Below are 15,712 nucleotides of genomic sequence, written 5' to 3'. Positions count from 1 at the left end.
TTTCTTTAGACTTATTGCAATTTAGGTATTGCAGAATAGTTTAACGATAATTTAACTCCTGAGAGTGTAAAATGAAACCAAATGGACAAGTCCGAAACGGTCGAGAAATGACAGAGTTACCGCGTTGCAGCTTTCCGTACTTGGACACGTACAGGGACACACAGCTGCGTTAATGGAGCGGAGGCACTGCTCAAAAATGTGCCATTGAATAGGGTTGGGTGCTGTCACAGACCTGACATTATTATAGGCATCATAACATAATGCAAGGTGCAAGCAGCAAATCTTAATTTACTGAATTGGCCTATACCTCTGACCCAGGATAATTCCTTTTACAGTTCTGGATACTGACTGACTGCTTTATTTTGTGATTTCACTCCTTTAGCCTCCAAAGTCTGGCATCAGCACTAAACTTCAACTCTAGAGGGTGAATTATGCTATTAAAAAAATCCATTCTATTTAGTTGTCCTTCTCTTGTCATAGGCTAATGACTATTCTGTGCTGAAGTATAACTCAGTGTTTTCACAAGTTTGTGTGCTGTTGCATAATATCTCCTTGTAGAGTTGTACTTCAAGTCTACATTTTGTTCCTTTTTTCACAGTCAGTTGGGTCAGGCAACATAACTCACGCCCTGTGAATTAATTACTTACCTTGTCTGGACTCACAAGGGTAGAAAAACACTAGATAGAACACCACTGAGTGATTTAGTTATCATTCTGTTGAAATTATTCTGTTTGAAAAGCTAAATTCTGCAGCAAACCTGATCTAGATGATAATTGAAGTCATTCAATATAGTGAGTCATTAGCGTATACGCAGGTCACATTTTCAAGTTAACAGTAGTAATGTAAGGGGAAATTATTGACTGTTGTAACTCATTGACTTCAAAAGCATTTAAAGTAATCTCATAAGGTCGAGTTAAACACATTTTATGAACAGTCATGTTCATAAGATTTATGTATCTTCTATAAAACGTTCAGACTTACCATTTCGTCCCGTAATGGCCTGCTCAGAAATGCTTCAGAACCCTTGAACTATCCCTTTAAACAGTATAGCCTCACAACCTCACTCTGTTAGAAGATTACATGTGTGATAAGAATAGTTTTAATGCACACACACACACACACACACACACACACACACACACACACACACACACAGCTGGCCATGCACATTGAGGGGATAAAACTTTCATGGGTAGAGTTTATTTTTTATTTTTTACAGTATATCCCTGGAGCACACCAGTGGGTGAATAGCTAGTGTGTTAACCATACAGTAGGCCTTATGTCAGTTTGATACCAGAGGGAGCCCGGTGTTCCGTGTGTTGCTTGTCATTCCCCTCCACGGTCGGCCTCCTGTCATTCTTTTTTGATCAAAGTTTCTTTATAATATTTTCAAGTCACATATGAGTCAAAAATAGCATACAAACTTTTTTTTACCCCTCCCTCCCCAGGCCTCCTGTCATTCTACACTATCTACAAGAATAATTAACCACCCTCTAGACATAACTGGGCCAACAGTATACCTGGAACACTTTTTTCTATCTACCGTACGTACAGTACACCAAATCTCCTTGCAAAAATAGCCGATCTACAAGCTCTTGGTCAGCTTTTTGGCTTATGTTCTCCCCAGAATATGGAGGCTGGGGTTTGAAAGTGGTTAAATCCCCCCCAGTTAAACCTACTCTAGTACAACTGCAACAACCTGTAGTCCTCATAACACTTCTTTCAGTATGTATGTCTGAGCTGTGAAAGTGCTTAGAGAGTTGGGAGAATGGGACATTTTGAGCACTATGAGTGCTGCTCCCATGTTACGCAGCCATGCAGGAACATCCTGTAAGAGGAGAAAACTTTGATGTCATGGAGAAACACAGATTGAGGTCTCATGTTGTGCACACTAGATACTGTAACTGTGCTAGCCGTCTCCTCCTCATTGGATACTCGACCACTACGTTATTCTTCAGTTTTTAACCCTTGCCTTTATTCTTATCATTCTGTGGGACCTATTTAAGCCAGTGGTTTTAAACCCTATTCATATCAAGGCCCATTATTTATTCTGCATTTGAGCCACGGACCACCATTTAGATCAGATTTAGCCATCTCAGACACAAAACTTCGAATATTATGTTGTCGTTGGATAAGATTTTGTCCACATTTATGGTACCATGCAGGCATACATTGATCAAAATAACAATTCTTCTACATTCTGTAATTGTGTAGCCTTAAGTAATGCAGATGTTTAACAATAATTGTACTATTGAGAGCGTAACATGATGAAACGGGTCCATTTGGTTTCATTTTACACTCCCATCTATAAGGGTCTATTTATTTGGTTACCAACTCTCCATTTAGCTGGGGACCACCTGGTACCCCCTCAAGGACCACTAGTTGAAAACCACTGATTTAAATGATCTATGGTGCAAGGTCGCATAGGGTCTAAAGCGCATTCTATCATCAGTAATAATAACCAGTAATGCCTATAATAATGAATAACTAAGTGTTCTAATATTTCCCTTTTAAATCTGATCACTTTCCTGCAATGCAGCCTTTAAATGGACAAGGATAAAGTTGAGCAATATCACAATATTAGAATATCCAAATCGCAGATGATATCTAGTCACACGTATATTGCCGTTGCCCTACTTCATCAGCAGGACATTGTGTGAAGGTTTCAGTGTAGCAGAGATACAGAGTAGGGCATTGTTTTGGTTTAGTCACAATTAATCTCAGCCAGACATAAACACACAATCCGGGGCAACATGGATTCTGGTGGAGTGGTTGATTTGCAATAAAGCTTGCAGCAATGTTATTTAGCTCTGTCTCTGAGGGAATTTCACTTGAATTCCTCGTTCTGTGTCTTGCATGTATCCTTGAATTGACTATTGAGTGAGTGTGCTACTAAAGAAGCTGAAGTGATGAGATGCAGAAAAGGGCTCTCTGCTCTGAAGTAGCAGATAAATTAAGAGACAGTAAATGTTAGCTGGCAAGTAGGACAGCTTATATTCAAGTACTGTTCAACAGAAACAAAGCCTATATTGCAATTGTGTTAAGTCAAACAAAATGTGTATGTCCTCAGCTTCATGTAGGTGTCCTATTGGATTGCAAAAAATATACAATGGAGTGAGTGGGTTTCCTACCTTCCCCACACAAAAGTGAGAGCAGATAAAATGCAAGTGTGTGAAATATGTGGAGGAGTTTCTTATCTCAGGACATGGGAACGCCAACCTGACAATGAACCTACAGTAGAGCTGCCTTTGGGGACTGAAAGCAGCAGAGGAATTGGTCAGCCTAATGAATAGAACAGCTCAGCCGCTATCAAACACTCACTAGGGATTTGAGGATTTCTGCCCTGTCAGCACCTTCAAATAAACTACTGTGTTATTTTTAAATAGCCCAGTCACAGACAGCCTGCTTACTGTATGTTCTGCTCAACTCAAAATGTTTTGCAGCTACTATTCTTAGCACATTATTTTGTCAATATGACATTGTATCCATCCCTAACAATAATCTAATGCAAGCAGTTTTTTTCTACAGGGATATTCATTGCTACTGTAGCTCAGATTTCAGGTTTTGGAACCAGTAGGATTTTTGTCATGGTGGTAAAAGCCTAGCCTAGTAATACAGGCTCTGGCACTTGTGGTTGTATTGATATAAGGGTCTGTTGCTGAGTAGGCTATCTGGTACAACTAATTAGATGGGATCCTGTCTCCTTACAACACTCTCATGATGTCTTTGCCACCATAAGATTTGATCACAAAAAGTATGTTTTCCTGTTTGATGGACTATTCTTATTTTATGAAGTGAGTGTAACTGTAAAGCATCGACGATAGTGTTTGGTACAGATTTATTATTTTTTGTATTGTATGTGTAAATAAATGTGTCCGACTGGATGTAAAGTTTAAACATTTGTTGCTCTGTTTTGTCTGCAGTGATCCCTATGTCAGACTCTCCCTCTATGCTGCGGATGAAAACCTTGCCTTAGTCCAAACGAAAACCATTAAAAAGGTAAGACCCAAGATAAACAATATCTGTTGTTCCTCATATAGATATGTGTATGATAATTCCAGAACATTCCTGTGTCTATGTATCAAGTTTGTTTTCCTCTCAAAAGAGACCATTGAATTTCCATGAAATAGCAAAAATAAACGTACACGTTGTTTTATTATGGATATTGTGGTGCAAATATAAGGACTACCGTAAAAGAATATGGCTATAGTAAACTGGGGGAGTAGCCTACTTAACGTTTGGTGTGTTCTGGTGCTTTGACTTTCACTGTGCCATAGAGTACTGCCCATCTATTTTTCTTTCTTCCTACCTTTTATAATCTCCTTCAGAATCTTCACTCATTTCTGGCACTGGTCTTTAAACTTAAGCCCTATATACTTTGTCGTATGACACGATAGAGCGTTTGTGCACATGGCATGTTGCAACATCCATGCTGCTTTCTGCTAGTCCTTTCTAGAGCATGTCGTCAGTACCTGGCCCGTCTGTAAGCTCCATCCTCCCCGAGCTCACTCCTCCAGATTGGTTGAAATCCCACAGCACTTTCTTCTTCCAGCTTTTAAAATCTGCTCTCCCATATACCCATATGCTGGGGTGGCGGTGGCTCAGGGGTAGAGTAGCTGGATGGTGACCGCAAGGTTGCCAGTTTGAACCCGGGCTCCCCCAGAGTTAGTGTCGAAGTGTCCTTGAGCAAGACACTGAACCCCAAATTGCTCCTGATGTGCTGGTTGGTGCCTTGCAGGGTTTCTGCCGCCATCGGTGTATGAATGAATGTGTGTCTGTGAATGGGTGAATGTAATGCACAATCTATGTAAATCGCCTTGGATAAAGGCGCTATATAAATGCACCATTTACCATTTACCATGATGCTACTGCGTTACGCTACTGTGTTATAGCAGGTTTTCCAGAGCAAAATCTTTTATTTTTTTTTCTCACTTCGGTTGATTGCCCATTACAAAGATATGTATTTGTGTAATAAAAGAAGTAATAACCAACCAGTGTAATTGCTAGATACCGGTACATTTAAAGGAGGATTCCACTACAAAGCCACGTTAAAATAATGTACCTGATAAAGGCTGATGTAGCCTGGCTTGGCCAGCCTCATAGCGTGGATTCACTGAAGATTATGCGGGGAGGAATCTTCAGTGAATCCACACGATTAGCCAGGCTCAACAGCAATAGTGGCAGTGGGTGTCGGAACGAGTGAATTCCATAATTACACACTCCTGATTGATTATTGTGTTGGTGATTTAATATTTTACGGATGAAGTGAAGTGAGTCTTTGTAAAGCAGAAAGCTGGAGCATGAGCTATACAGTAGCCTATGTGTTACAACACATTGTGATCTTGTAGATGACCTATTTTAGCTTTTTGTTGTACGAGGAAGTATAGATTAGGTGGTTAACTAAGTCAATTATACATAATTTTGCTTATTTATAGGGAGACTCTTCTCACTCTAGTCTAGTGTGTGTGTGTGTGTGGGGGGCTCTTCACAGCAGGGGGAGCCGTTTCTTTGTGTTCACATTAACCTCCTGTCAAAGTAGAACCCATGCCCAAAGAGAGGATTGGTGGGGTTGTGGTGAAGGCTGTCCAGGCTCCGAGCAAACATCCATTTGTATTAGAGTTAGACAAAGCAAAGTAAATTCAAAACTATATCAGCTTAACATTTCATATTTAGGCCATGGTGTAACAATAAGGGATGTATATCCCTTATTGTTGTTATGCTAGTGTGCTGTGGATACTTTAGCCTGGAAACCGGATGAATCTGCCAATGCAAAAAAATAAAAAATAGCCCTCACCATATTTTGGTCTGGCCCTGCTCGTTGTGATTGGATTTCCCTGCCCCCGAATTGTGCGGCACCAATCGGGGCCCAGGATGCAAATATGGGACAGGTTTATCACCAGAGGCATTTTTTTTTAAATTCTCTACTTGGAAATGCAGGTCCCCCACAGAGATTCCAGACTGATACAGTATCTACGTAGTGATATTAGTTGTGTGCGTCTGTGTTCTTCATTCTTAAATAGATAGAGATATATACTAGATGGATATCTATCTATATTCAGTACACCACAGAAAGACATTTGGATCGAGGCATTTGCACTGCGGTACATAATTACACGGTAATGCCATCAGCATTATGTAACACGTGTTATAGCTAGTGAGATGGGCATGATTCTGTCTCTGCAACTATAGCGTCTTTATTATCTCAGTGCATTTCTCCTCTCCTAGTGGTTTGCATCAGCTACTTGCCAGCCAATCCTCTGCTGGAGCCAGGCAGCCCGGGCCTCCGTGCAGGCAGACATATGCTACCAGTGGCTATGCCTGTCTTTTAGGATATAAATAGCTGACAGTGCACTGCCATGTGGAGCAGAAGAGAGAAGGGAAGGCTCTTCTATGCACGAGCTTCATCTATGTGTCTTTTTAAATGGGCCACCCCTGCCAGCATCTTTGTTGTTAAAGATAAGAGTTTGCCCGGTGGCAATATTCACTGGACAGTACAGTGGTTAAAAATGCTATTGTCGAGCATGCCATCTGTTATTGGGAGACAAACTGATCCAGGCATTCTTGGCATAACTTATACTACTGTATACTATATTATACAGGAAATAATGTAACGTTGACTAAACATTTTTGGTCTGCTCTTTTGTAACGTGATCAAGACGAAAGTCGTTTTTGTATTCTTATTCTTATTTCTTTAGGACATTGGGTTCAATGGGGGAAAGCTTTAACGGAGATGTTATTTTATTGCTGCTGTAAAACTGTGTGTGTTTATTAATCAGAGACATGTGAAATTAAAGCTTCATTGGCATTCTGGTGTTTGCTCCATTTCAATAATAGGAAGCATTTTAATGAGAACTGTCACATAGTTCTCAGACTAATAAAATGTCTAAGACAAGACTAATGAATTCATGTGTGAGAAGGAGAGAAGGCTGTGCATATCTGTGGTTATTTCTCCAACAAGACAGTGCAAATGCTTCTGGTTGATTATTTACCTGGGCCGATGCAATCACTGAGTCACACTAAAGGTCTTTTACATTATTTCATATGATTAATTTGTCCAAAAATGTTTATCTTATATCTTCATCTTTATCTTTATTCGGAACATCATCAACAATATCAATCCATTCGTCACCGATTTTCTTATTGTTTCTTCATCGTGGCCTGAACACACTGGCTGAGCTCGCAATACGTGCAACATGATTTAAACTTGTAGACTATTTTTGGGGTGACACCGGCGCGCAAAATCTCAGGCGGTGGATGTCCCCTCTTGCTCAGATGAACACTGTTCAGTGTTAAATAAATTGTCTTTTCTGATCTGTTTCCTTGTTTTCTTTCAATTCTATTCTTTTACCTTTTCTTGTCAACTGCTATTGATAGGAGCTGGTATTGCAAATTATTTTGCCCACTTTTTTACACCTGTAAACCTGGTGACAAAGTTGAAGTTGTCTTATGCAAAACTACAAGATAATACAATAATTAACGGTGTTCATATTTTATCTTCTTTTTAGACCCTAAATCCCAAGTGGAATGAAGAGTTCTACTTCCGGGTGAGTTCTTAGTTTTAAAACCACAACTGTGTAATGTATGTTGTATCAAGTGTCGATTATAAATTAATTGTTCATTAATGTGAATATGTATGATGATGCAGTCATTGTACTGGCCTCCACCCGGCCTGCACTGTTGAAAAATGGAAACTACATGAAAACTAACCTATGATGACTAAGTATACTAACTAAATATTTTTTCGTCGTCAAATAAAAACTAGACTAAAATGTCAGGAGTGGACAAGAGATCCAGTATGTCATTTTACACAGCCATTACGACGGCTTCAAGCATTTTAGATCTTTTTAATTTTAGTTGAGTAAAACTAGACTAACACTACAACATTCCAGGTGACTAAAATGTGACTATAACCGAATTTGCTGTCAAAATCAACACTGCACTGGTTGCTATCATCAACAACATGCCCCCTTCATTACAATAAAGAATGTCGTCAATATCTGTGAATAACGGCCCTTTTATTTTTGCACAATGTAATAATTTCGCATTAAAACCAATAACGTATAACAGCCTAACACAGTTATTGTTATTGTGGTGAAGGTTCTTAATGTTGTTAAATGTAAACGTGTCATAAATGAGTTCCAGCTCTCCTGCAACTGTAATCAAACCCTTATGGCTGTAGTATAGTTTACAAGGCCAGCTGCTCCCTGTTGGCTATGTATAGCAGAATCAGCATTATTCGTGCTTGTGTTGTGTTTAATATTATTATTAGAGCACAAGATTGACAATTATCTACAGTAGATATGGAATAGTTATAGTACTCTTTTTTTTTGACAGATGTGAAATATTGTTACAGTTTCAGGCGTGTGCGCGTGTGTGCGTGCACGCTTAAAACTCCACTTAATCACTAACACTGTTACTATCTGCAGGTGTCCCCCCAGAATCACAGACTGCTCTTAGAGGTGTTTGATGAAAACAGATTGGTAAGATTCACACTTTTCCTGTCTATTCTGTATGCTGTGATACATGGCCTCAGTTTTATTCCGAATGTTTCTCTCCAGTTTTCTCTGTAGTTAATTCCCTAAATCTTGTTTGGTATATGAAGCATTCTACTTTTCTGATAATAGGTGTATTGTGAGCTTGTAGAGCTGCCATTTTCTCTGGATGTTCTTGGGTTCAAGTGGTTAAAGTGTTTAAAAACTTGTTGGTAAAAACGGCTGCTCAGTTTCCAGTGCAGCTCTGTTGATGTGAATGGAAAGGGCATGTGCTCTCTGTAGCTGCCTGTAGATGCTGCATGCACAGTAGAGCCAGACGCCGTCGCCTACTGGCCAAAATATGGCAAACGATCTGACTTAGAATGCAATAAATGTTATATACACATAGAACTGCACTGACTGCTGCTGCTCATTCCACCATGAGCTTCAACTTATGGCTGTCTGTTATGCTTCAACGAAAGACGATTGTAAAACTAATATAGCCTACCTTATAAAACAAAACGTATTGTCTGTTTAATTGCAGTGAATGGATATTAATCATATAATAAAGCTGTATTATTAGCCTAGAAGTACCAAAAGGTGTAGTACTTAATCATCATTTTGCTCATGCCATTAGTTATGTCTGTCTTTCACAAATAATGACTACTACTATCAAAATACAATTTCTATATATTTTCTATATTAGGCAACAGCAGAATGACACTGTCTTCTTGGACTTGTGCTCTATCTTGCATGATATTGCTGCCTGCAGTTTCACATATAACTCTTCTTAAGTGAGTTTACATCCAGCATAAGACCGAACGTTCAGTATGTGCCTGGCAGCTGGGCCAGGGCATTGTCGTCATTTGCATTCGCGTACTTGTGTGGAGTATGTTTCAGGCTTACTGTAAGTCACATTATTCAGGCTGTGCAGCAACTTGGTGTGCATGGCACACTGGATACCACAGTACTATGCATTAGCATCTTAAGGTTAGGTGAATAATGTTCATCCGATGGGATTATGTCTGTATCAGGTTCTGGAGAGCTTTGTAGGTCAGAGGCTGCATAGAATTTAAACATAATAATAATGTCCTTGTATGCCTCGCATTTATGGCGTCCCAATTTCATTTATTTAGAAGTGTTTTGTTGTGTGCCCTCTGACACGTTCCCTGATTTGATCCCTTAGGGCTGGTCTGGCAATGGGATAATTTTTTTTCAGTGCTCAGATGTCGGAAGTGGAAGGTTGCACTGTGGTTCTATCAAACATTTTCACCATCATGGAAACTAGAGCTCTCGATTTGTCACTGTATAAATCAATACCCAATGCCTTAAAATGATTTGACAAATTTGCTCTGTAATTCGAGTTTACAGGACTTCTCATATACGGCAAAGAGCATTGCTTTCCTTGTGTTTAATATAGGCTGTCTCCCAGCGGTCTCCCAGTTGCCATGACAACAAGATAAGACCACTGAATAATGTCAAATGTCTTGGCTACCTGTAGACCTGGCTAATATATTATCTCCGTGTTGAGGTGGTTTCTTCACCATGGCTAATTGTAGTGTTTAATCAGAGGAAAGTTTAAGTGAAAGTTACTTTGTTGACATAGCATCTTCTTAAGATAATAATATTCTACGGAGGAAGTAGAACCTTTCCCTGGAGATGATTATAGGATAATGGATAAGACCTTGTGGTGTAATTATGTTTGTTCTTATACCTCTGGGACTAGATGTTCAGTTTGACGTTTGATCTAAGTAGACAGTGGAATCGTCCGACAGACTTGGTGTTCTTGGCTGAATGAAGCGCCTTCTGTTGGGCTTTCGCTGGTTCAATAATGCTGCTACCGAGGCTGGAACAACGGAGACGGCTGAGAGATTCAAGCTGAGACTTTTCCTCTTCCACTTTTCCTGAACGTACGGCATATGAGGAGAAAAGTTATTTGCAATCAACTCGTCTTTTTGTTGAACTATAATTTATGCTAGTGTTCCGAGTCACATAAGGTGAAAGTAAAGTATTGTTTAGAGACCTGCTGGCTTTTATCCCTGTACTTAGCTTCAGTTTACCTCTTGGCATCTTCCCACTGTTGCAGACGGTAGAAGCAGAGCACAGACTCCCTCAGGCCTGGTTCTGTCCTTATAAAGCAGACAACACTTGATGAGTGTTAAAACGGCTGTGCACTGGTGGTGCCATTGTTTTCCTATATGGACAAAGCGGTGACGCCCAACCCTTTGTACTTTGTACAACAAAGTACAAAGGTTTTTTACCTTTGACCCCCATGTGCCATTGTTATTTGTAAGCATGTCCAATTGGAGAGAAGGGCAGAACTGCACGTCTGCTCTTGTTTGAGTTTACCTGCATGCTCGCTATGGTGATGATTGTATCATTAGCATCTGTGGTGTCCCGTCCACTGATTGGTTCTTTCTTATTATGTCACTGTAGCACGCTGTGCTACTGTGGGTTCTTGCTGACACAATTAATGCAATATTTTAAGTGTAGCAACAGTGAAAACGGCACATTATAGGTAAACGGTGCTTTTATTTTACATTCCACAGACCAGAAGATAGAGCGCTCTCATACTTTGTCTGGAACTATGACTGGTCTGTTATGTTTCTCTGATTCCTAATGCTCATCTATGTTGGCCTGTTTTCCACTATTCAGACCATTCTTCATAGCCCTCCCTTTTTCCCCTTTTCATTCGATCATGCACCATAAGATGTGTAATTGTACTTTGACTTTGGCACAGATAGGCTGACACCACTGAGGCTTGGAAGGTCTTAGAAGCCATGAAGGCCAGAACAAGGGAACCACTATGGCGACTTTATGCCTCTCAAAGGCCACTTTATCTGAGGAGCTTTGTCTGTTCTCTCTGTGTACAGGCAGAGTTCACCCTTAAACCTAGCCTCAGGAAAACAAGAGTATTACATGCAACCATGTAACCTAAACCTACATTTATTCATTAGCAGCTTGAATTCTGTAGAAAGGCTTTGCTATAAGGCAGAATTAGATCAGCTCATGTATTTAATTGTTTGCTGTGTAAACGTAATCTGAGCTGAGGTTCCCAAAAATGTAAGGACTGTAATAGGTAGGGCCTAATTGGAGTCCTGGCAGTGGCACAAGGCAACATAAGGGTCAAAAACAGTTTATGTTGTGGGCAACATGACTTAGCAGGTTAGTGTCTGCATGGGGCCAGTGGGAGGCATTTAGCACTGTGGCAGCGTGGGGTTGTAACAGGAGGCAAGGGGAACCATTTGTGGTCACGTGACTGACAAGCAGCCCACTGTCACCTCGGAAACCAGGAGCGCCGGTCGCTCTTAAACAGTCATGCCTGGAATGCTGGTCCTCACTCGGCCCAGTCTATTTCTGCTGTCTGTCGCTATTGCCTGGTAGTGCTAAGAGTTTGGCATAGGGCCCCCCCCCCCTCTCTCTCTCTTTGGTTTCACTCCTCCTCTTGAGTGTGTAGCGTTGAGTTGTCAGCTCACTGGCAGTGCCTCTTTTGTTTTTGTGGCGTGGGTCTGCTGTACTTTCCTCTGTACGGTTTACTGTGGGAGGGAAAGTTGTGGAAAAGACTCGGGGGGGCGGGGGGGGGGAAGAGAGAGTGGAGCAAAAGAAGAAAGGGGATCAGCCAGCCAGCCAAAGAAGAGAAGAAGTGGGCGACACTTGAAGACAGAGACGGGAGCCAAAGTAACGAGCCAGACATCCAGCCGCTGTAGAGCGTGGGGTGAAAATGTCTCACCGTCTGCGTCTGTACTTCGGTTCAGGCCGCAGTAACACAGCCCCGGAGCTTCAGGTACTAGAAAGAGACTCCTCGGAGCAGCAGGGAGACAGCGATGTGGCCATGACGTTCCGCATGCAGCCACCTCCGACATTTAGGAGGCCATCTCTGGAGCCAGCCGTGCAACACTATTCAAGACCTCCCAGCTCTTTGGCCCTGGGCTCTGAGCATTCACTCAAACGCAGCTCCTCTATGTTCATACCCCAGCTCACCCCTTTGGCTGAACCACGGCCCACCAAGAGCTCCTCTTTGCAGATCTCCCTCCAGCGCTCCAACAGACCAGGCACTGCTAATTTAAATGGATTTGCATACGATGTCCCGCCACCCTCTTACACTCCTCCAGGACCTGCTCCTGCCTACACAGAGCCAGGGGTCTATACCGACTTTCCACTATCGCCACCACCTCCATACTGCAGCCCTGAACCTCAACCTGCAGAAAACTCGCAAACTAATTATGCAGAGCCTGGAATGCCTAAACGCAGGGTATTCAACATCGGCCCCAATGGCCATGCTGTATGCAACAACCAGCCTGGCATCGGCGGAATTTGTATCCATAGGAACTCTCCTGAAGGTTCTGACATCCAGCAGTTCAGAATCCTCCCTTACAGTGGTACAGGAGTTCCAGGTGGATGGTACGTCCAGCGGCACAACTCGGATGTCAACGGTGGCGCACAGAGACTTGTGTTCCAGGTCCAGCAAAATCAGAGTCAGGATCAGAGCCAGCGGAGGCAACCAGCTGCCTCCTTCCCAGGAGAGTACACTGATCTGGCCTTTGGCAGCTCCAAGAGTGGTCGCATGGTGTGTTACCCCAGGATTCGACTGGAGAGAACCTCTTCCCCCCAGAGGTTGTCTCTGGGCAATCAAAACCAGAGATCAGACTCAGATAGCCCAACTTCAGAATATAACCAAACAGAAACGGACACGCAGAGAATGGACGCAGAAGAAAGATCAAAAGGTTGCACTTTCAAAATCAAAGGAAAGACACCCAGAAGACAACCTCATTTCAAGATCTGTTTTACTCCAAGTGGGAGTAGAGATCAGGATATAAGCTTTAGCAATGACTCGACCAGGAATAAACCAATGAATCCACAGGTAATGATCACAAACTACATTTGCCTAAAATACTTTATGAAAAGGTCTTCAACTGGTTGATTTAATATTATAAAGATAATGTACAGTGATAACTGTAAGTTTTGAGGACAAAGCAAATAACATAAAATGTAAATATTATATCTTAAACAATGTTGGTTGAATAGAAAGTGAACCTGGGACTTTTGGAGGATGTAACACATAAGGGACATCATGTAACATGAGTTGGGTTGTAAGTATGCAAAGGAAAGTGACTATTTGAAGGGCAAGAAGAAGAGAGGGTGGTGACATTCTGGGAAGTGAGACACCCAGAGAGTAGCTGTGTTAAACCGCACACACACGCGTGCACACACAGGCAATCCTTTCACGCCACAACCGCAGGATTCAAAGGATCTGCTTAATCACAGCCAAGGAAAGGAACGGACAAAAAAAAAAAAAACCTTAAATATTTATTGCCGTTTTTGCCTTCATTATAAGTCACTGAAGCATGGCTCTTAAATGTATACATTTCAATACATTTACTGGTCCACTGTTCTTTGAGAGTTAGCTGTTTCTATCTTTAGCTGTGTGTGGTACAGTAGTTGATTTTGAGCGCAGGCAGAATGTTTTTCTCCCTTCTGGCTCTAGGATGGTAGAGATCTTTCTCCTTGCAGCTGCTCTGCAGGCGATTAAGATGTCATTACAGAGCCAATGATGATGGAGAAGGTTAACAAGCTATCAATATCAACATTTCCTAAAAGCCTGGAGTTTTTTTGATGAAGGCTAGCTGTCCATTAGCTGCTTCTGTGTGACTCAAACAACAACTGTTGTTGTTTTTTTAATGTGTCACTGTAACCATTCATTACTTGCCATTATTATGTGCATTATGTGCCATAAAATATATATTTTAAGGGACATTTCACAGGAACCGCAGTAACTCAATGTTAACAGTATTTGTAGTAGGTCACAGTAGCACAATTTGAAATTTGCACCTTTTATGGCCAGAAAAATAATCAAGTTTGTGTGTTTGACTATAGGGTTTGACTGGATTACTGAATTCCTACAATGTGTGTTTGACTAGGGTTTGACTGGATTACTGAATTCCTACAATGGCCATGATGCCTTGGTGCACTGCCCCTCCTTTTGGAGAAGGGGAAGGCTGCATGGAGGTGACACATTTTGGTCATGAACATGCAGGTCATGACAAAAATATCCAAAAACACATATTACACACAAATAAACCCCCAGGAAAGTGTTTCTTGTGTCCTAAACAATAAACACCATTAAAAGAAGATCTGGTTGCAGAAGGGGTGAAGTGGCACTTTAATGGTAGGACTGAGCTGGGGGGGTATGAACGTTGAGGAGCTGTGTAAGATGTATTCAAGATCTAATTTTACATGATTGGTGTCATTGAGACGATGGACACGAGCAGAACGTGACTGTGTCCATGTTGCGTCTTTTACAGGCATCTCACAGCTGGGGGGCGATTTAGGGCAAGGAACGCATCTGTGTCGATTTAGCGTTTAAACCGATTTAACCATCATTTTAAACTATAGCCAATCTACAAGCTCATAGCAAGTGCCACACTACGAGCATGTAGATCGGCTATTTTTTTTTTAATCGTGACAATGTGGCGCAAATCTTTGAATATATTATTTGAATATATCATTTAATTTCTTTGCTTCTGGGGGCGTCCCTGGAACAACATATTTTCAGATTGGAGTCGGCGGCCAAATACATATAATTTGTGGCGTCCTTGACATGAAATAGTTTGAAAACCACTGGCATAGAAACATATTTTTTTTACGAAAACTGTCATGATTTAGAAGACATTTTATGGAATCTGGTCTCAGTCCTAAATGGGTAAAGGAAGAGTGAGGGAGTGTGATTATTGTTCCTTCTTGCCAGTAAGATTGGCTTCAGGTGTTTTTGAGCTACTCTAACTTCAGGAAATCCACTTAGATTGTTTTAGTTTTGAAAATTCAATGGTGATTCTGTCCATGTAGAAATATAGTGACAGTGTGAAATGTTATTTGGTTATTTTTCCATTTATTTATTGTGGTGAATATTATTATATTAGCAGGATTGTGTTTCTGTGGAAAGACGTGCAGTGTTGATGGGGATTTTATGACTTGAATGTGGTTAACTCGGTGATGTCTCTATCTCTGTCCTCTGCCAATACGGCACCTCACTGAAATACCCTACCAATTATCTTATTTCTTCACTAAAGAAACAAAATGAGATATTGTACTCAAATGTAAGAAACGTTTCAGGAAACGCAGTTGCATACTTAAAGTAAATTCAGTGCCCTAAAGCTGTTGGCCATTTTAAATAACCTTTGCATGTAGCCTACGAGTGTGCTACTGCTTTTCATGAACTACTGCATCTTCAACTGTGGTCCATG

The 15,712-nt window shown here is 41.2% G+C and overlaps 1 protein-coding gene across 8 annotated transcripts in view; it reads left to right on the top strand.

Annotated features, from left to right (window-relative positions):
• nedd4l (NEDD4 like E3 ubiquitin protein ligase) overlaps positions 1–15,712 on the top strand; it is a 62,909-nt gene that overhangs the window by 4,206 nt on the left and 42,991 nt on the right. For 6 of the 8 annotated variants that reach the window (XM_080756146.1, XM_080756144.1, XM_080756148.1 and 3 more), the window contains exon 1: positions 12,081–13,332. In XM_080756146.1, the coding sequence (XP_080612272.1) occupies positions 12,193–13,332 (1,140 nt within the window). In that variant the 5' untranslated portion in view covers positions 12,081–12,192. Of the gene's footprint in view, positions 1–3,923; positions 4,000–7,505; positions 7,545–8,426; positions 8,481–12,080; positions 13,333–15,712 lie in introns of those variants that run through there. The other 2 variants (XM_080756150.1, XM_080756149.1) reach the window with 1 other exon arrangement.

The sequence above is a fragment of the Protomyctophum bolini genome (assembly GCF_963924005.1).
Source record: "Protomyctophum bolini genome assembly, chromosome: 22".
Taxonomy (NCBI): Eukaryota; Metazoa; Chordata; class Actinopteri; order Myctophiformes; family Myctophidae; genus Protomyctophum; species Protomyctophum bolini.
The sequence above is the reverse complement of the archived record's forward strand: the minus strand, read 5'-3'. Positions and strand labels throughout refer to the sequence as shown.